General features: G+C 51.5%; 1 protein-coding gene across 3 annotated transcripts in view; it reads right to left on the reverse strand.

Moving 5' to 3' along the window:
- Positions 1-1,140: 1,140 nt before the first annotated feature.
- The window catches only part of USP7 (ubiquitin specific peptidase 7), a 53,819-nt gene continuing 34,769 nt past the window's right edge, over positions 1,141-20,190 (reverse strand). For all 3 annotated transcript variants that reach the window (XM_070779637.1, XM_070779639.1, XM_019987690.2), the window contains 26 exons: positions 19,631-19,739; positions 18,696-18,826; positions 18,207-18,261; positions 17,252-17,332; positions 17,060-17,150; positions 14,782-14,864; positions 12,982-13,091; positions 11,454-11,610; positions 10,609-10,753; positions 10,260-10,390; positions 9,468-9,602; positions 9,099-9,200; positions 8,838-8,943; positions 8,022-8,114; positions 7,865-7,932; positions 7,480-7,580; positions 6,458-6,611; positions 5,814-5,881; positions 5,268-5,376; positions 5,103-5,180; positions 4,059-4,159; positions 3,193-3,292; positions 2,434-2,553; positions 2,273-2,344; positions 2,053-2,143; positions 1,141-1,714 (listed from right to left, as the gene is read on the reverse strand). In XM_070779637.1, coding sequence (XP_070635738.1) covers positions 1,608-1,714; positions 2,053-2,143; positions 2,273-2,344; positions 2,434-2,553; positions 3,193-3,292; positions 4,059-4,159; positions 5,103-5,180; positions 5,268-5,376; positions 5,814-5,881; positions 6,458-6,611; positions 7,480-7,580; positions 7,865-7,932; positions 8,022-8,114; positions 8,838-8,943; positions 9,099-9,200; positions 9,468-9,602; positions 10,260-10,390; positions 10,609-10,753; positions 11,454-11,610; positions 12,982-13,091; positions 14,782-14,864; positions 17,060-17,150; positions 17,252-17,332; positions 18,207-18,261; positions 18,696-18,826; positions 19,631-19,739 — 2,698 coding nt within the window. In that variant the 3' untranslated portion in view covers positions 1,141-1,607. The remainder of the gene's footprint in view (positions 1,715-2,052; positions 2,144-2,272; positions 2,345-2,433; positions 2,554-3,192; positions 3,293-4,058; positions 4,160-5,102; positions 5,181-5,267; positions 5,377-5,813; positions 5,882-6,457; positions 6,612-7,479; positions 7,581-7,864; positions 7,933-8,021; positions 8,115-8,837; positions 8,944-9,098; positions 9,201-9,467; positions 9,603-10,259; positions 10,391-10,608; positions 10,754-11,453; positions 11,611-12,981; positions 13,092-14,781; positions 14,865-17,059; positions 17,151-17,251; positions 17,333-18,206; positions 18,262-18,695; positions 18,827-19,630; positions 19,740-20,190) is intronic.

The following is a 20,190-nucleotide window of genomic DNA, read 5'->3' on the forward strand; positions in this document are numbered from 1 at the left end:
CCGAATACTGTAATAAATGTTCAAAGTTGTGCACCCAGAGAGTGACTTTCTGCAGAAGACAGCGCCATCTATGGTCACTGCGGGGCCCCGGGCAGGAAGGCCCTCCTCCAGGTGGAGAGCAGCCAGCGGACACGCTGTGTCAGGTGGGGGTCGCAAGGCCACCTCCCCCTGGACCACACCTTCGGCCATTCCCGTATTTACGGTTATCTTAGTGCACTAGACTCCTGCCTGGAAAACCTCAATCTCTTAAGCTTCCACAGGAGGAGGAAGAGGAGACAAGAACCCCCAAAACCTTGCCATGAAGTGATTAAATGTTCCCCGGGCCTACCTGCAAGGAGAGCTGATGGCTCCCTCAACTTCCACGTCAACTCACTGAATTATCATTTTTATAGAAAATTTTATTCAACATACAACATTTTCCAGCAAAAAGGCAATATACAGGAAGAGTTGGTGTACACTGCTGCTACAGAAACAAACAAACAAAAAAGTACTGGAAAAGGATGAAAACTAAGTGTGATCTGCTGATTCTATTTTTACTGCACTCAAAACTAGACACGCGGCTGGCGTCAGCTCCAAAGGAAACGGCCGGACTGAAAGAAAGCCACACACGATGAATGTCAACATCAGTGGGGGCCACTCAGAGTTACCCGACAGAAGCCACCACCTCCTCCCCATGGTCAATTGTACATGTTCATTCATTAAATATACAATCTCATTTTTCCTTTTTTTTTTTTGCTTTTTTTTATTTAACTTTTTTTTTTTTTAACTTTTTTTTTATACAAAGTCAACAGCTTGCGAACACCAGTGGGCATACCCTCTTAGCTAAAAGGCCCTCCTTTCTTGGTTCCGTCTGTCCCATTTGAAGCAGACGAGTCTATTTATAATTTTTTCACCTGCTTGAATGAACTCTTGAGATCATTAGGTTTGCCCAGAGGCAGCATAGTACACCTTAATTGAATTTGAACAGTGTTTTTTTTTTTCAGTTGAATAAAAAGACCCCAAAGTGTCTGGTCAAGCCTGTATTCAGTGCATCCGCTCTGCAAACGGGCTGTGGGACGCGGGGGCTGACGGAAGGGAGACGAGTTTATTAAAAAGACCCAGGCAGCCGGGGAGACCCAGGAAGGGGCGACAGGACACCAGTGAAGGAAAGAGCGCTATTTATTAGGTTGTGAGTTTCTCTGCTTCGCCTTTACAGATGCACAAAAGGTCATTGAAAGTATAACTGAGGGAAAGACGTCAGACGAGCCTAAACAGAAGACTTCCTAGCTGCGGGCTGGCGGCCGAGCCCCGGGGAGGGGGTCAGCCGCGCCCGCCCAGCGCCGCGCCCGCCGGCCGCTCCCCGACACGCTGACAGCGCCTGGCATCGTGGTCACCGTAAAATAACTCTCATTGGCATCCAAGCTTTATAAAAACACCTTCATTTTTCTCAAAAAGGGCAATCAATAGATACAGAGAAGCCAAACTGAACAGCCTCAACAAAATAAAATTAACACCAGCAGCAAATCCTCTTGCTGAAGACGTGGGGTGGTGCTCACGCACCAGAGTTCCCGGCTGTTGGTAAGGGGCACACCCACCGCGGTCCGCCTCGCCCACCCCTGGGGAGGAAGTCAGTTATGGATTTTGATGGCCTTTTCAAGGTATGTGTAGCGACTCCTCTTCGGGGCTTTGTTGAAGTGGTCGAGCCCGAGCCACGGCCGAGGGTGAGACATGTTACCTGGTGGGGAGAGGAGACAGTCAGACCACTGAGCCAGCACTCGGGCCCTGGGGTCAGGAGAGGTCAAGGGGCCTCCTGGGCAGCATGGGTCCCACAGCCGGGACCCTGCACCCCACCAAGGTCACTGGCTCCCCGCGTGGCACTGTCAGGCGCTACCCCATTTGCCATCGTGTGACACCCACCAAAGTCACCGGAGGCAGGCCGCTGTCCCTCCCTGCTCCGCAGAGGACGAGAACGAGGCTCACTCCCCAGCTGGGAAAGGGAGGCCTGGCCCTCGAACCCAGGGCCACCTGCCCCCTGGGCCCCGACGGCCTGGGTCTCCACGGGAGGGCTCTTACCAGGCTGAGGTTCAAAGTCTTTCAAGTTCACTTCATACTCATCTTCATTTATGTACTGATGTCGGCCCATCATCACAATTGCAAATTTAAACTGACAGATAAAACCAGAAAACTGCGTTAATTCCGAAGAGCAGCGAAACTCACACCGCGGGCAAAAAAAAAGTCAAGACTTTAGCATCCCACCCGACAAATGACTTGCCGGTTTCCAAGAAGCGTGTACCTTTTCAAACTCCTTTTCCTGGATGTCCAGCAGACTCTGAATCCGCTTCATCACTTCTCTGAAATGCTCGCCCTGCGGACCACAAAGCGCACGTATGCTCACACGGCTCACCAGGCGGGCGGACCCGGGGCGGCCAGCCAGCCGGCAGAAGGGCACCTCACCTGGTGTATCCTCAGCAAGAACGGGATCCCGAACGTCCCGAACACCTCCTTGTGGAAATGAGCCACCGTGATGAGCATCTCGTTCTCCTTGTCGATGTCTACCTGGTCCAAAGGTATTTCCTGGGGACACACAGAGTGGACAGACGTTCGGTTGAGGCCAACACAGCGCTGCACGTTTTAATCCCGAGCTCTTGACTCGTTCCTCCAGCAAGGAAGCGAGGGCAGATTTTTGCCACAAGGTCACGTTAGGGGCTCATGAGAACGATGAGGGTTTAAAGTCAGAAGAAAGATCTAAACCTCAAAGAAAACACCGAGTTTTAAGAAACTAAATAGTGAATCATTGCAGCTACTGGGGCAATCTCAGCCGCTTTACAATTAACAGGGCTCGATAATTTCTGACTAGACGTAGTGACCCACCACTAAAATAAATTTCTAAGCACGAACAAGCGAGGCATTGGGAGTGGGGGAGTGGGGCGGGGGCCTTGGGGGCAGATGGACAGCGGTGACAACTGTCCAACAACATGGACGTACTCATGTCACCAAATGAAGCGGACACTTGAAACAGTAGCTTTTAGGTCAGGTCTACTCTATCAACATTTAAATTTTCAAAACCTGGGAGAATTAACCCCAGGGATGGCAGCATGTTCTGGGAGTCGCTGGTTACCTGAACAAGCCATGGCCCCCACCTCCCACCAGGTCATAGCAACCCCCTCCCAACTCCCCAACCCCCGCCCTCCACTGCAGTCAGAGAACACATACCTCTATTCGAAACGTTCGACTCGTCGCAGGAGATAAACATTCTAATAGTTCATCTTCTTGATGCACACCAATAATTTTGTAGCTTACAATTTCTAGCAGCCTGTGCAAAGCAAAGAAGAAAATACAAACTCATGGGGAAAAACCAACAAATGCTTTTCTACAAGGGTTTTATTACAAAGTTATGGAGATCTGCTTGTCCTTATGAAGATCTGAAGTGTCAAAAGCAGGTATCCGTGGGGAGCAGACAGAACACTGGCCACGGGTCCCCTCGGAAAGCATGGGAAGGCCAGTCTGAAGGGGACCCTCAGGCCAGGGCCCAGGGAGAGACCTGTGCAGGCCTTTCCCACAATGGTTCCAGAGTAAGCAGGGTTGGTGATATTCTTCTCACTCGTTAGATAATAAAGGCCTCATTCTTCTGTTAATTTTGCAAAGAAAACATTCTGGGGACCAACAGCCCGAAAGACTGTTTCATCCTCTGTGCTGCCCAAAAGACAAGTGGTAAGAACCGCACCCAACTCTCGGAAATAAAAACTGATCATCAAATCTGGTGCTTCTTCCCTCGGCCCGAACATGAGAGAAATGGAGGAGAAGCGACCCGATCTCCCCAACACAAGCGAGCCCCAAGTTTTCCAGTTTCAGCCGATCATTCTGCTTGAGTTCACTCTTCTCTGCTTGGCTTTTTCTGCCTGAATTTCCCTTTGCACTGCTGCTAATTAGTGTCAAGAATTAGGGAGGGAAAAACCATGAAATATTTAAATAAACTGCTGCCAAGGACAGAAAAGCTGAGTACAGTGATGATGCGTCGGGGGCAATGGTGGGGTCGGGCTGGGGCCACCCCAACCTCTCCACCTTAGGGAAATACTCGCCTAAGTTTCCCTGATGCCTTCTCGCCGAGCTCCACAGCCTTTTTACATTCCTCTAACAGGTCCCGGACGCACCCGTGCTTGTCTGGATATAGTGTTATTTCCTAAGAAATGACAAGATCAAGGCTTTAGGGGAACCACGACACATGCGGGGCCTGTGCACTCAGCTCCAACACCTCCCCACCGACCTTCACGCAGACCACCCGCCCAGCCTGGGACCCACCCCACAGCGCTGTGCATCTATCAAAGGCCATGTTGAGGCAAAAAGCTCGCAGTTCCCAGGACAGCTCCTCAGAATTTCTCCCCCGAACAGTCACTAAGAGCCTGTCCAGTTGTCAACGCTGAGACAGAGGACGAGGCCCAGGGTGGACCTTGTGTCCTCACTGGGACAGGGCACGCAGCGGGCAACACTGATGCCGTGTGCTCCAGGTCCCTCTCTACCCAGTGGGGCCAGAGAGGCGAAAGGCTAGGGGTCTGACTTGCCAGAAGAGCCACCTAACACGGGGCAGGGTGCCTGCAAGGTGCCAGGAGAGGCTGCCGGCCCCAGGGCCGAGCATCCAGGTCCCCGTCGGTGACAGCAGTCCCCGATACCGTCACACCGTCACTCCGCTGCAGCCCCGGGGGCCGGGGGAGGACAGAGCTCACCCCACCTCCCATCTAGTTCTCAGACTCTGGGGCAGGGTCTCTAACACACGCTGCGGCTTCTGAGCTTTCTTTGGCTGTTTCAGTTATCAAGGTCTTCTTGTTTAGTCGCTTCAGTCGTGTCCAACTCTTTGTGACCCTATGGACTGTAGCCCACCAGGCGCCTCTGTCCACGGGGTTCTCCAGGCAAGAATACTGGAGTGGGGTTGCCATTCCCTTCTCCAGGGCATCTTTCCGACACAGGGATAAAACCCATGTCTCCTGCATTGCAGGCAGATTCTTTTCCTGCTGAGCCACCAGGGGAGCCCTTTGACCCTGTTACCAGGAGTTTTTCAAGGCCTAAGTAGAGAGAAACAATAAACAAGCCACAATAAGAATAAAATTTCGTATCACGAAAATACTTACCTCTTCCCTAAATTGGCTGTTTAACCATATACACTTAAAACTTCGCCTGTTCTCAAAGTCTGTGATTTTCATCTTAAGCTGTTAAGAAAAGAGAAAGGCATTGTAGGCCCGCCCCAACAGAAACCCGGGGCTTCCGTGGCCACGGTCTGCTGCTCGGGCGCGTACCTGCTGGTAGTACAGTTTCTTGGGCTGCCTGGGCTTGAAGAACTGTAGCAGGTCTCTCAGAGTCCCTTCATAATTATGTCTCAGAGGGTTGCCCGGGCCATCCCTGTAACTACACGAGAAAACAGTGCGTCAGTACAGGCTCATTCATTTCCTGAAACACACACCTGTGAGCGAGCATCAACGCAAACTCCGCCCTGCCCCCTCGCCCTGCACGTGGCCCCCATCCCTGGTCCCCAGTCCTGCGTCTGTCACACGTGAACGTTCTCTGAACGGTACACGGAGTCCCGGCTGGGACGGGCCCAGCCAGAACACGGGAGGGGAGGCGTGTGGTCTTTAGAGTAAGGCTGGCGTTAGACAAGGCTGCCAGCTATTCTGACGCCTTGGAACAGTGGGCTCAAGATGTGAGTGGTGACAATTCTATGCTGAAACTAGGCAAGGCGAGGTGGCCAGCTGTGAGCTGTGTCCATCGAGGGCTCTAACTAACGGATGGGCTACGGGAAGCATGCAGGCAGGACCCGACGGCGGGCGTCTGCGCATGCGGCTCACCCTTGAGACTTGAAGAACTGGAGCAGCATCGGGTCGGTGTTGAGCCTCTGGGCGACCGTCTTTGCCACCTGGGGGGGAGCAGAGAGTGAGGCTTCCATCCGCAGAGCAGACTGAGCCAGGCCCATGCACTTAGCACTGACTGACTGCTTCATGTTCTTAAAAAATGGGGCATAAGCTGCCAGAATTTAAATGCCCCAGAAATTTACTATTTAACAGGAATAAACTATATTTCTTAGTATGTATCCACGGGAACAGCATATCTGAGGAAGAACTTTAGAAGCACTTTTCACTTTAAATGGGGAGGTCTATATTTTCTTTAGACGATTTTAAAAGCTCACACCGCATATTAAAACAGAAGCAAAGCTGCTGTTAAAATTATGATCTCTGAAACCACCTTATGCCAGGGGTAGGGAGGATCTTGAAGAGAACATGGCTGGGGGCGGGGGAGTCAGGGGGCAACTGCTTCTGGTCCTCTGGCACCGACAACACCAACCAGCCTGGAGCAGGAACTTCCTCAGACAGTGGATAGTAACCCCTCCCCCAGAACCAAATCCACTGCACAGCCTCATGGGCAAGACAGTTTTAACGTAAGAAGGCAGTCTTCCTGGTGTGGCATCTGAAGGGAAGAGTGTTTGATCCAATACCTGGAAATAATTCATCCTGTTTGACAGCGTCACCACGAATCCGGGATCGTTGGGGATCGTTTTATCACAGAAAATCACATCGACACGGTGGTAGAGGTCTCGGAAGTATTCCTTTGCAGTGGGTAATTCACTGTTATCGTTTTCGGGGTCATCCCTGGGGAAGCGGGAGAAACACAGACGATCGAAGTCCAGGCCAAGGTTCACTGTTCGCTTGTTTTAAAAAGGCGCCGTCTCCCAAGCAACAGGGGCGCGAGCGCTGCGGACCTGAACTCAGGCCAGCGCTTCCCGAAGCCGGGAGCCTGCCCGGCCACCAGGAAAAGGGGACCGCGGACAGAGGCGTGCCCTGAGCGGCACAGGGCAGCTGCTTTCCACGCCTGATCTCACTCCCGAAACACAACGGTGCCCTCTGGACAAGGGGGAGGACTCAGGACGCACGGCGGGGCCCACCCTGCCAGCTGTGCAGGGTCCCCTCCCTGACCGGGGCTTGGTGGGCTGGCACTTTCCTTCAAAGGAAGCCCGTCACCACTAAACCTACAGTCCTCACTGCCTGGCCCTTAAGGAGAAGTCTGCTGCCCCACTCTTGGCCCCGTGTGCGGTGGCCTCCCCGTGGCCAGGGTCCAGGACTGTCCTGCCCAGCCAGAAGGCCGCAGGAGCCCGGCTGTGTCACCAGGCTGCCTTCAGACCACACACCTGCTGGCTCTCAAGCAGACAGACTCAAGCGATTACCCGACTAGGTGCAGGCTAAGGAATTTCATGTTTTCAGGAAAACACAACACTTTCGCTATTCCATAAAGACCTCTGTCCCCCTGCAAATAGTTATCACGCTCACTGTCGCCATTTTTAGGAACTAAAACCATTCAGGGAAGAAAAAGCTCACCACCCCTAACTCCCAAACTCAAGAGGCTCAACACGCTGCCAACATCAAACAAAACGTGTCTCAGGGTCTAGAGGTGATCTGTTTTCTGGTTCCAGGACTTTGGATCTTCGTGCAAAGAGAGAAAAGCCCTTCAAAGGGTACGTACTTCTGAAACACTATAATGTCACCATCCATTAGCTCATCGAGGGCTTTGTCAAGAGACACATCGTAGTCCTGAATTCTCTCTGTTAAATTCGGTTTAACTTCCTGCAGTGAAAGAAACGGTATGGTTATAACGCAACACCTGTCCAGTGTTTAATACGGCCACACACTGAATGTCCTTCCTCTACACCCAATTCCATCAGCTCTACGTTTTTAATAATAATCATGGACACCCAGAGGGGACAGTCAGAAGTGGACAGAGAGAATCCTGACACCACCCCACTTGGCTGTGGTCTTCACACTGCAAATTCAGGGGAGCCACACAGACAGGAGCTGTCCTTCCCAAACCACCACCGACAAGAGGATTACAGAAAAATAAGGATCCAAACCTCATAGAGGATAAGGCTAGTATCCTGGATAAATCCTGCTCTGTCACACATAACCGGGAGCAAGTCACCTAGGTTCAAGAAAAATAAGGAATCCAAGGCTGCGACATGTGGCGACTTGAGCAAAACCCGCTCGGAAGGCGACTGCAGTCAGACTTACGTATTTTACAGGATATTGGTGTGTAGATATGCCCACAGTAATTCAAGCTCCGTGTTTTGGGATCGTACATCTTCAAAAATAACATCACATCATCTGCAGGGTTAACAGACAGGCTGTGTTGGGATCTTCCGGTCAGTGCAATGCTAATACATATCCACAGTAAGCTTCAGGAACAACTGAACCGACAGCATGGAGCACTGGCAGTTACTGCGTGCCACAAGGGTTCTTAGAGGCTGCGCCCAGGACTGGAGCGTCATTTCAAACATGAACCCCACGGAGGCGCTGCATTTGAAGCAGCGAAGATGAGAGAAAGTGCAGAGAACGTAGGAAACCTAGTTTTGAGACCCTAAACTCACTAGCTACCAGGGGGTACCTGTTCAGGGTTGTGTCTGCGTTTTTGCCAGAGAAGTGACCACTTGAAGGAATACAAAAGAGCACACTCAGACCCACCTGTTTTGTAAATAAAGTTGTGCTGCAGCAGGGCCACTTGGTTGCTTCAATGGCAGGCAGAGGGTCATGGCCCACAAAGTGCCAAGTATTTATTGCCAGCCCTTGAGAGTGACCCTGCTCCGTCCCCTGTCACGTGCAGAGCAGCAGAGCAGGGGACATGACCAGTGGCCGCCACCTTCTCTTCACCTGCCAGATACTACAGCCCATAGTCGGTCTGACTTGACCTGACCATAGAGATGTTAACGAGTATTCTGGGGACTAGTGAGATTTCTTTGTGAGAAAATGCTTAGCCCTGTGTTTAGAACGATGGTCCAGGACTTAACTCTGCCCTCTGGGGGTGTCAGGCTGGGCGAGGGGGGCACTTACGATCTTTATCAAACTTGGGTAGCGTGGCTCCACTAGCAGCTAGCTCCGGATCAACTGTTTCCAGGAATATCGTCCAGGGGTTTTCATTATCACTGAGCTCAATCATCTATTTCCGAGAGAGGCCGGGTTTAGGAGACTTAAATGGCTGAGAGAGACTTGAGTAACTGCCAAGTCCAATCCCGCGCCCCTGGGCCACAGGCCGCACAGCAGGGCCTGCGGTGTGCACCGCGCAAGCCCAGCCCAGCCGCTGGCCGCGCTCACCGTCTTGCTGCCGTCGGCCTCGTTGTCCAGCATGGCTGGCCGCTTGGTGCCGTTGCTCCTCGCCTGCATGGGCCACAACCGAATCTGATCTTGCGGGAATCCCTGGAAATATTCAGAGTTCAATTAATTGAAGCACAATCAGTTTGTAGTCTCATTTGACATCAAGGTGATGGTTCTATGATTAGAAGGGGGATAAGTGATGCTGACACCTCTCCCCACGGGTGTGGGCGGCGGTGCGCTGGCAGCAGGGGGAGCCGATGAGGGCACAACTGGAAGGGAAGGAGCCCAGCAGCGCCGGCCCCGGGGGTGACTACCCACACGCGGGGGTGGAGGAGGGAGAGGACCACCCGCAGGGGGACACGCGCTCACCATGGTCTGAGAGAGGTTCTGGACAAACTCCGAAAGCGAGGAGTTTTTCAGCACTTTGAACACAGTGTATCTCACTTTTTCTTCATCGTACATATCATTCCCTTGATGGCCACAAAACTGGTCCTCTGCGACAATCTGCCAAGAGGCGTGGAAACACAGGCCAGGGTTTACACCCAAAAGGCAGAAGAGAACCAGGCCACACAGACGGAAGCCAAGGTTCTAACGCTAAGAGCAAGAGCGACTCGTCTTTTGCCTTCTTCAGAAGCCCCACGCAGAGAAACCCCAAATGACCAAGCATGAAGTCAGATATTCATTTATTTAGAAAAGACCAAACCGAACATTTCTATGCAGCCAGTCTAAACTCATCTGCAAGCTTTAACTGCAAGTTCACCTGGGTAAGAATCCCCAATTATAAAGCCAGGATGCACACGTACCTTTTACCCAGATGGTCAGTCAACTTGTTACAATTGCCTGTTTTCTAACTGCAACTAAATCATGAACCAACAGGAGCCCTCGCCTACCCCGACAGCACTCTCCCGGGCCCTGCTCACCCGCTGTTCTCCAGGCCCCTGCCCGTTTCATGAACGCTCGCACACCGCTGCCTTCTCTGGCAGCTTGAGAACCTCTCCCATCCATCTAAGCCGCCCCCTGAATTGGTAAGAATACTCTAAACGGTCAGGGGACTAGCCTGAGCGTCCCCTAGGCTGTGTGCTCACGGGGCTCGCCTGCCCTGGCACCGTACTCGGGAGGAAGCCCAGGTCTGCGGAGCTGCCGTGCCGGCTGGAGGCTGACCTGCACTTGCATGTAGAGATGGGCCTCCTGCCGCTCCTTCCGCTTCTGCGCCTCGATCCTCTTCTCCTCCTGCAATCGTTCCACCAACTGCTGAGGGATGTCCTGGTCGGTGACAGCTTGTAAAACCTCACCTGGGGGACAAAGGCACCTGCCTTCACCTCTGTGCGTTACGCCAGCACAAACAAAGCCATTCTTTAGGGCAGCGCCACTCTCCACCCTCGGTCCACATCCAAACCCACGGGCCCATGCCGGCTGCTCCCAGGCGGCCAGGAGGCAGGGCAAGCTGCACGCGTCGCCCGCCGTCCGGAGGGGAGCTGGCCCGGCAAGGGCAGGCGCCCGGCGCACTCACTGAGCTTGGACTCGCGGATGTAGACCAGCATGTAGGCGTTGGTGCAGTGCCGCACGGACAGGTCGTCGTCGTGGCCCCCGTAGTTGTGCTCGATGGCTTCCTCCTTCGTGCACCTGGACACCACGTCGTCGTCAAACTTACACCACTGTGACGGGAACAACAGGGGTGAGGCACACAGAGGAGGAGGTGGCGTTTCCCTGAAACACATCCTCTGCCACGGGCGACCTGCAGAAACTCGCCAGCGCTCTCGCCTTCCTCGTCCCAAACTCCGGGGAAATTGCTGACATCCACCCACGGACAGTTTTTATAAGGTGCTCAGGTATCAGCCCAGCTTCAGCTCAGGCTCCATCTCAGTCCACCGGGCACTAACGCCTTCGGCTGCAGGCTCTGCACCTGGCCATGGGGGTCCCCGCCTGAACTAGCAGGGCTCAACCTGCTCTGTTCCTCGCTGGGCGTGGACACAGACCCCCAGACCCGCATCTGCTCCGCCTGGTGAAGGTTACGTGATGGGATCCACGTGAACCAGGCAAAGCCAGAGCATTCATTATACATGGCACACGTGGGAACAAGCATCAGTCGCTGCCCCACCCTCGAGGGCCACAGATGATAAGCGTCAGACGTAAAGGGATCCTGTCAGATCCAATGTCTGATACTAAGATTGTATATATAAAGGACTATCACAACTTAAATCCACTTTGAAAGTATCAGCAGTTAACACAGATCAGAATGTGTAGGCACGTCAGAGGCCAAGAAGGAATCCTTCGCCGCTAACGCCAAGTCTAAAGCGAGCGTCACTGAATTCCCACACAGCCTCCTGACCACCCCACCCCCGGACCCAGACTTACTTTGCCATCCCCTTTGGGGTTGAGATAAACCACATAATGTCCACCATGATTATCTCCACTATGAACTAGGACCGCATGAAGAATGTAATTTGCAGGGTCTTTAGGATCAGTTTTTTGCAAAAATTCATCAAGTGGTAACTGTTCAGGGAATTCAAACCTATTTAAAAACAAAAAAATCATTTAAAGAGAAATCCAGGTTTCACTTCCGGTAAGATACTTCACTGTAAGGTTTTATTTGCTACCAGGCTCTCTAATTCATTGGCTCCTTGTTATGTGGAGAGGGCAGGGAATCTGACATGCAAGGTCCCCAGAACTCCTTCAGAGGACTCGCACATTGACAAAAATCTGAGGCTTGATTTGAGAAAAATGCCTGCAGAGTACTGACCGGAATCCCCTAATTCCAGGATATTGCGACAAAACACACTGCCTTTTCTAGGGAGTGGGTATCTCCTGGAGGACTGCGGTGGGAGGCAGAGCCCACCTCACACCGCCCTCAGGGACTCGGGGCCGGCATCATGCAATGTACCAAGTACTCTGCAGGCACTTTTCTCCAATCAAGCCTCAGATGCCAGAAATCAGGACTTTCATGTGATAGCTCATGACGTGAAAAAATGTCGGCAACTGATTCTAACAGGAAGAAAACCAAGGTGAGGGCCCCACAAAGCTCCGCAGCAGGGTGGACCAGCCTGCAGGCCGCTGGTCTGCGAGCTCCGCCATCTCAGGGCCCGTGGTGAGGGGCAAGGGCGGACTAGCAGGCCCGGCTGCTGCGGGCCATGTGGTCGAGCCTCGCCCTCCCCGACAGTGACCGGCCAACGTCCAGGAGGCCGGTTACTATCAGGCAGTACCCTCTGACCAAGGGGTACAGAGTCACCGGTCCGAGTTCTGTCTGCTGAACCAGATGAAGCTGTGTGGGGTACCAAACTTTTACAGGTGCTTTAAGGGCCTAGAAAACACATGGGGCGGCGGGGGGAGCACACCCACCCACACCAGCAGCCCTGATAATTCCAGCACATTCTGCAAGTCGATAGGAACCCAGAGACAACAAGCCATTGGAGAATCCTGGGTAAAGTAATACAGGGATATCGAGCCCCACTTCTAGGGCAAGCAGAGCCTGAGCAGCAGAAAGCACCCGCCCCGGGGCATCATCTGCCTAAGGGTAGACAGAGGTGCTCCCTGCGCAGGAAACATGGGTTCACAGCCCCTGAAGCCATCCCTTCAAAAGTGAGATCAGACTTCCCCAGTGGCCCAGTGGTTGGGACTCCACGCTCCTCGTGCAGGGCGCACGGGTTCGCTCCTTAGTTGGGGAAGATGCCACGTGCCGTGAGGCTCGGCCTCCCAGTGCACTGCTCCCCCCCACCCCCAGAAAAGTTTGTCCTGAGGTGTCTGTCTCGGGACACCTAGGCAGAGGGGAAACCTAAACAAATGCGAGATGACAGCGAGAATACAAAGACTTTAACAAGCCACCGAGCCTACCCCCGAGTCAGGACGCTGGGCCAATCTCAAGTCCCACAAGCCCACCCTAGATTACCTGTCATTGATCTTGATGTTTTGGTCCGTCTGAGGATCATACATAAATCGCATCAGTTGCAGATGTAACACTGGTGGCAACGTCAGGAATTTCACTCCTTTTTCTGCCTCCTGAACATTGAAAAAGAAACGCAGGTTTAGTTCGCCTCTGGTTACTTCTCCCAGCCACCAAAGCATTTCACAGCAGGATGGGAACACGCAGGGGACGTCTGCTGGGGAGACAGGTACGGGGGCCTGTAAATGCTCTACGTGTGAGATCTCCTCTCAGTCTGCATCACACTATCTTATTGCCCAGTGACAAGGACGGGGAAGGAAACCAAGTCGCAGTCTCGCTTGCTGCCCTAGAAACACAGTCATTAGACTCTGAAATTCTGGAGAAGTGTGAGAAAACCAAAAGGAAGAGAGGAAAGCTGCCTGTGGGCACCACTGGTTCCCGGGGCCGTCAGTGCTGGCCGTCCACTCCCACTTCTGAACACACTCCCTCTTGCTAACAGCAAGGTCCCCTGCCCGCTGGCACGGCCCCTGCCCAACCCCCATCTCACTCCCCCACCTCCGCTCCGCCTCGGCCAGCTCTTTCCTCACTAAAAGCAGCCTTGGCCGAATCCAGCCGCCACCAGGCCATCAGCCCTTCCTTCTGAGCTGTGAACCTTAGGTCCAACACCCGTGAGGAAACGTCCACCTGGAGGAATGGGTGTCCACGAGCAGCCACACCTACGTGGCAAGGTTCTCTGATGTACATTCTCGTATTTAGAGAACAGGGCAGTTCTGGGAAGAAAACCAAAAACCCAGGAACCCACTGCCACGCAAAGGAACGGCATGGTTTGGGGACCACTCGGGAGAATAACAGAAGGCTCCTGTGTCTTGGCCACTGTCTCCAGAGACTCTGATTCTAATATACATACTGCTCACCCAGACTCTAAAACATTCAGTGTGGGTAAGGGCGGTTCTTGTGACTTGTGTTTCCTAAGTATACAGCAGCATGTTCCCTAAGAGACTTCCTGATCTACACCCTAGCACCCCGAGTGGCCTGACCCGGTAGGAGGACAGCAGGTCTGTGGCTCACTGCAACACGGGTTCACTCGCACACACACTGCTTTAGCAAGCTTGGTAAACACGGGGCAGTCTGAAACACTTATGAATTAGCTGAGCCAGTCGGTTGAGATTTACGGGGCCGGGTGGTTGGACCCATGTGGACGCTGCTGATCCACCAAGCAGCCTGACCGGCAGCCTGCACAGGCCACAGGCCACACCCTGTGACCGCAGACTGTGGCTGGGTCACACCCTCAGGGCCCCTCGGAGTTCCTGCAAGGCCGAGTGGCAGAGAGGCGGGGACACCGAGCGCTTGTGCAACAACAGAAACGCGCTCCTCACGCTGGAAGTCAGGATTCTCAGAAAACTAGCAAGAAAGGCAGGCCAAGCACCATCGCCACCAGCCACCAAAAGCGGAGTCCAGTGACTGAGCAGCTCTCCCTGTGCCCGGGAGAGACAGGAGAGTGCCGAGGACGCGCTGAGTCAGGGGCAGCATAGGATGGAGTGGGAGGGGCAGGGGAGTCGGGTGACAGTCCCGCCTCCGATCCACAGGAGGCTCAGCCACCTCCTGCCCACGGCCTCCCCAGCCAGGCACCAGCGACAAGACCAGCTCTCTGCTGTCACGTCCAGACTGAGAAACACGATCCTTCTGCGCGCTCCACACCAGCAGCGCGTGGACAGACTCTAGGAGGTCTCCAGCTCGTGGTTAAGCGCGGGGTCTGAACACAGAGCACCAGGACCGGAGGGGACAGCGGCCCACAGTCTCAGTTACCTGCAGGCCGTGCTCCCCGGCGTCGTATTTATTGTCCCCGTCCAGCTGTTCTACCGCCACGTAGTCCACAAACGATTCAAATACTTTCAGGAGAGAGAGGGAGGAAAGTCAGCCAAAGTTATCACTTAAGCTTCGATTATAACACAGCCAACCGCTCAATTCAGGTGCCAGAGAGGAACGAACATACCAATAACCGCAGCCGTGAACACGAACTCCCAGGTCTGCGCCTTCACTGACCCAGGGAGAGGTGTACACTCTTAAGCAAACAGGGTGCTGCTGAGTTGGCCAGAAAATTTGTTTGGGTTTTTCGTAATATCTTACAACATTATCTTGTCTTATGATAACATGGAGTGGATGTTTTATTAATAACAACATCAGCAACATTAGAAACAGCCGAGAATGCGGCCACGTGTAACTCTGAACACTAGAACCTAAGTGTTCTCACCCCCTAAATTTAAAACATAAATGGTAGTGAAATAATGGATGGGTCCACTGACTAGACAGGGGAGTAATTCCCTCACAATATCCATGCACATCAAATCATGATGAATACTTGTTAACCCTTTATGATTGCATCAGTTATACCACCAGAAAGCTGAAAAGGAAGAACCCAGAATTCATCCAAGGATGGTAGCCAATGGACCAGCACAAGAGTCTAGAAACAGGCCTACACAGATACACAGGGCTCACTGCTGACAGGGGGCAGGCAGAACACCTCAGGGCCACATTGGCCCCAAGTAGAAAGGAACTGCTCTGGGTGGATTGGAGATCAACAGAAAAGATTAAAGAATTGTCTGATGACTTCAGGGAAGGCATTCTTAGGCACAAAAAGCAGAGTGAAACACTGGATTTCACAATTATGAAATTCTGTTAAACAAATGGCTGGATGGCAAGAGCAAAAAAAGTGAGCCCCAGATGCGGGAAGAGCCCCAAAACCCAGCCCAGCGTCCAGAGGCCATGAGGCAGCAGCAGCACGGTGGTCGTGATGCGGAGCAAGCAGCGCTCCCCCCGCACTGGACCTTATTACAAGGGCAACAACCTCTTTCACACGCCGAGTGAAGGCAGTGCAGGACCCCCGTGAGCCTCCAAGGCCCCAGCTCACTTTCTGGACCTTCCAGGTGGCAGCGCTGGGGAGGGAAACCCCAGAATTGCAGACAGTGTGGGGATTATAGAGGCCCCAGGCAGCTGGCCTCTGCAGGATGGAGGGCCCAGGACAGCGCAGGCAATGTGCTGAGGCTTCTCCGAGAGCCTTGCTGAGCACTGACCAGGGAGGGTCAGTCCCCACAGCTCACCCCAGCCTGCAACAGCCCTGCCCTCTGCAGCCACAGTGAGAAAGCCCCACAGGGACGGGACCTCGGGCAGAAAACCTGCCAGATACTGCCTCAGTTGTGGGGAGAACTGAACCCCACAGTTGCAGCAAGAGACCACACTTAAATAGGCCTCGAAAGCATCAACTATCTCCATATAACTGAAACGTGCCCCAGAACAGAGGTGAAGAACAGCCAACACAAACAAGATAAAAATCACGACAGCTGGCATCTGATGAAAGACGACTGGACAGGCAACAGGGCTGGAACTCACAGCCCGTGATGAAAAACGAGTCGACGGAGATAGATCCAGAAATCATAGGATTAGCAGACACGGACATCAAGTTACCGTGAACGACATTCCACACGTTCCAGGAGATATCCAAATCACCAATGAGCTTTTGAAGAGGCGAACTCTCCCTGACTTCTAGGCAAATGCAAATCAAACCCAAGACAGCACCATCTTCCACCATCCTGATGACTAACTGGATGTGGAACAAGTGTTCACGCCTTGCTAAGGGGTGGCAGGGATAAATGGCTGCTTCTGTTAAGCTCAAAAAGAATGGCTTGCAAAGTCCTGTGTTATATCCCCAAAGCGGAATACTACACAGCAAGGAAAACGATCAGGTAACTGCTGTCACAAGTGCACGGAGGCAACGCTGAGAGAAAGCAAACCGCCAATTACAAGACTATGTCCTATGTGCTCCGTCCTTGTAAACTAACCCAGCAAAGGATGTTAGAAGCCGAGTTCCCCGGGAGGAGAGGCAGGCAGTGGCAGCAAAGGGCCAACGTCTTCCTTAATTAGCAAACGTTTTAGTTTCTTGGCCTGAGTGGGGTTATCTGTCTGTGTTCATGAGATACATTCATCATTTGGGCCATTCTCTATAGTGTATTTCAATAAAAACCACTAGCATCAATGAAGCATTACAATGAATTATGAAAAGGTCGTGCTATATGTACACAGAACTTACTATTTTTCTTTCCTTTTATACTTAGCTGGATATCATAATAATCTTCTCTTCTATCAGATCGGTAGTCTACTTCTTTACACTGGATATAAGACTACAAATAAGGAAAATAAGGTGGCTTAAGCATTAAGCGTCAAAATACGGACAATGAAACATTTTTACACAAATCATTGTTTAAAACTGGTCATCACATACCACCATCTTGCCTCTGAATAATTTAGGTATGGTGCCTTCTACACATGTGCCTTTCATCTTGTTTTCCACATTATCAAGCAACTGGAAGAGAAAGTTTTGGCTTTCAGAAAATGTTACGCTTAAGCATTATGCAGTAATTTGAAACGTGACTAGGAAATTTCAATGGTCAAAGAAATTCTAGACTATAAATATTATGACCTTTAGCATGCAATTATCAAAAACATACAAAATCTCCTTTCTTGGTTGGATATTTACAAAAATAACTACATGCAACAGTTGGGATTAACCCCCTATACAGCCTTCGGAATGAATTAGTAACTTGTAGCGCCTTCAGAAGCGTCTTTATATCATTTTACCTCTGGGGAAAGCATGTAAATTGAGCACTAAACTTAACTCGTATTGGTCCACACCAAGAGATTAATGAGGTTGAGCCTGTCAACAGGATTGACTGGTTTGTCCATGGATATTTAATGAACTGGATTCAATCCAGCTAGTGCTGCAAAAAAGAAAACACACCTTGCCCAGCCAATCACCTTGAATTGCCATTTCATATGTGTGTGTGTGTGTGTGTGTCTTGCATCACGACTGGAAGAGTGGGTGCCTGCTAGGGACTAGAGGCGGTTTGGGGGAGAATCACCCACACAAAGGTCTGCCTCCACCAGGACTCGTGTCTCGGGTTACTAACTGGTAGATTACGCCAATTTAACAAATTAACAGTCCACTACCTGTATGGTTTCCCCTCACACTTTCCTACCAAATCATTTTCAGTCTTTCTGGCCTTTAAATGAGATACGCGCCATCTTTTCTTTCTAGCCTAGTCCTGGTCCTGAACAAAGATGGGCATAACTGGAATAAGAGTGACTAAAGTAGGCCTGAGGTTCTGTTTGGTAACAACTTCTGACAGTGCTTCGAAATATGAAATGTAAGAGGAAAAAAATTACGGCAGGAAACTCACCACTCGACAGAGCTCTTGAACATCGTGTTGCATGAAGCTATCTAACGTTTCCCACCTTAGAAAGATAAAATGAATGTACGTTGAAACTTCTAAATTTCACACAAGATTAAGTTAACAAACTACACCGTATCACCAGTCATCATTCTTAAACTAATTTAGAGGATTATTTGGGGGGTTATAATTCAAAGCCAAGTTGAATTGTATCCGGACACCAAAACGCTCCCAACTTTCTCTTGTTCTGAACGTCTTACTGCGCGAGGAGGTCGAGTTTGCAAGTACACGCACAGAAAGCTTGAAGACCATTACCTATCCTTTTCCTGACAGGTAAACCTAAGTGGTGCATTAGTTCTCAAGCAAAATTCTAAGAGCCCCCATTTACAAAGAGGTCAAACCAAGAACACTGGTAAAATGCCCCGACACCACTGCGCGCCTGTGCTCTGCTCTCAACCCCTCTGCGTCCACTAGCTGGAAAGGTCTCCCCACACGCACCCGAATGACTTGGTCAGCTTCTTTGTTCCTACGGGCTTATCGCTGTGCTGTAACTCGTAGAACACTCTTTGCAATGCTAAAGGGACACTTTTGGATGAATCGTCGCCCTCTGTTGGCATCATGTACACAGCCTAAAAGAAGCAATTCAGAAGTAAAAATGGAATCTTATGTGAAAGTATCATTTCTACCACAACAACTAAGGTAGATGGGCAGAGCTTCTCACTATCCCCCCAAAGAGCCAGAATAGTCTTCCAACAATCATGGACGTCTTTAGAGATAATCTAGAAGTTACAAGAAAATGCAAAAACAATTTTAAACATTAGTCATTGCGTACCATCCAACGAGAATCACTTCTATTTCATACTTCTTAGAGCAACATTTTAACATAACTTGACATGTGAACAAAAAGAACTGATGAAATCTTCAACGCTACTGAAATTACCCACACAGCCTCTGATCTAATCCTATCGAGGTAATTACTGCTCCCTGGAAGACCAGTGCGATGCAAATAGGAGTGCCAGCGGACCCGCCAATGTGTGTGTGCTTCTCATGGCCTTCCTAAAGTACAAGGAACTATCCTGCTAGACTTTACATTTTATCTATAAAAACTGAAAAATCAGACTACTAGTCAGCAGTCTTTCAACTCATCACCCTCCATATAAAACTTTTCATATCTTGCTACTACTGACTCATACTAAAAAAAAAAAGCTTGATTATTTCTAGCCTAATAAAGTTAGGTTTGCTGGCTGTACTAAGCTTTTCATAACACCACTTGGCTTCACAAGTGTCTGAACACGGAGGAATGAAGCTACGTGTAAGCATGAGGCAGGGCCCTCCCTGGAGACAAGCCTGGGGCCGGGCTGTTCTTGCCCCAGAATCCTGCACAGAGAAGGCAGGCTGGGGAAGGTTGAGTGAGAGAAACACCATCCATTTACCTTGCGTAGCTGGTTTGTGAAAAATAAAGTCTGCAGCAGGCTGTTCATGTAGCAAGTCGCTCCCTGATTCTTTAAGCCGACGTAGCCCGTGTGCTTCTTTGAGTCCCACCTACAAAACCAGTTTGAGGTTCAGGCAAGGCTGCGCCCCCACGCTTCTGCCACATGGCTGGGGCCGGCTGCTCTGTGCAACCACCTCCGCCCCCCTCCTGACACGGGGTGACGTCTGAGCACCCACCTCCAAGGGAGTTAACTGGTCGCAAAGCCAGGAGTCCTGCTCACCCGGCTCCCTCCAACGTCACTCGTGTGGTCCACCCAAGTGCGGGGACTAGGGGGAACTCAGTCTGACTGGAGCAGCTGCGTGACCGTCATGTACCCAGGGCACTGCTCCCACATACAAGCTATACTGCGACCAGACTGGCTCCCTCGCACACGCATCACACACACGTTGGTCGTACAAGGCAGAAACCGCTGAAACCCTCTTTTCTGTAGTATCACATACACGAGCGAGGACAGGTATGGTGACAGGATCAGACCTCAACTCCTAGAGCCTTTTCTCGAGT

This window comes from Bos indicus, chromosome 25, assembly GCF_029378745.1.
Source record: "Bos indicus isolate NIAB-ARS_2022 breed Sahiwal x Tharparkar chromosome 25, NIAB-ARS_B.indTharparkar_mat_pri_1.0, whole genome shotgun sequence".
Taxonomy (NCBI): domain Eukaryota; kingdom Metazoa; phylum Chordata; class Mammalia; order Artiodactyla; family Bovidae; genus Bos; species Bos indicus.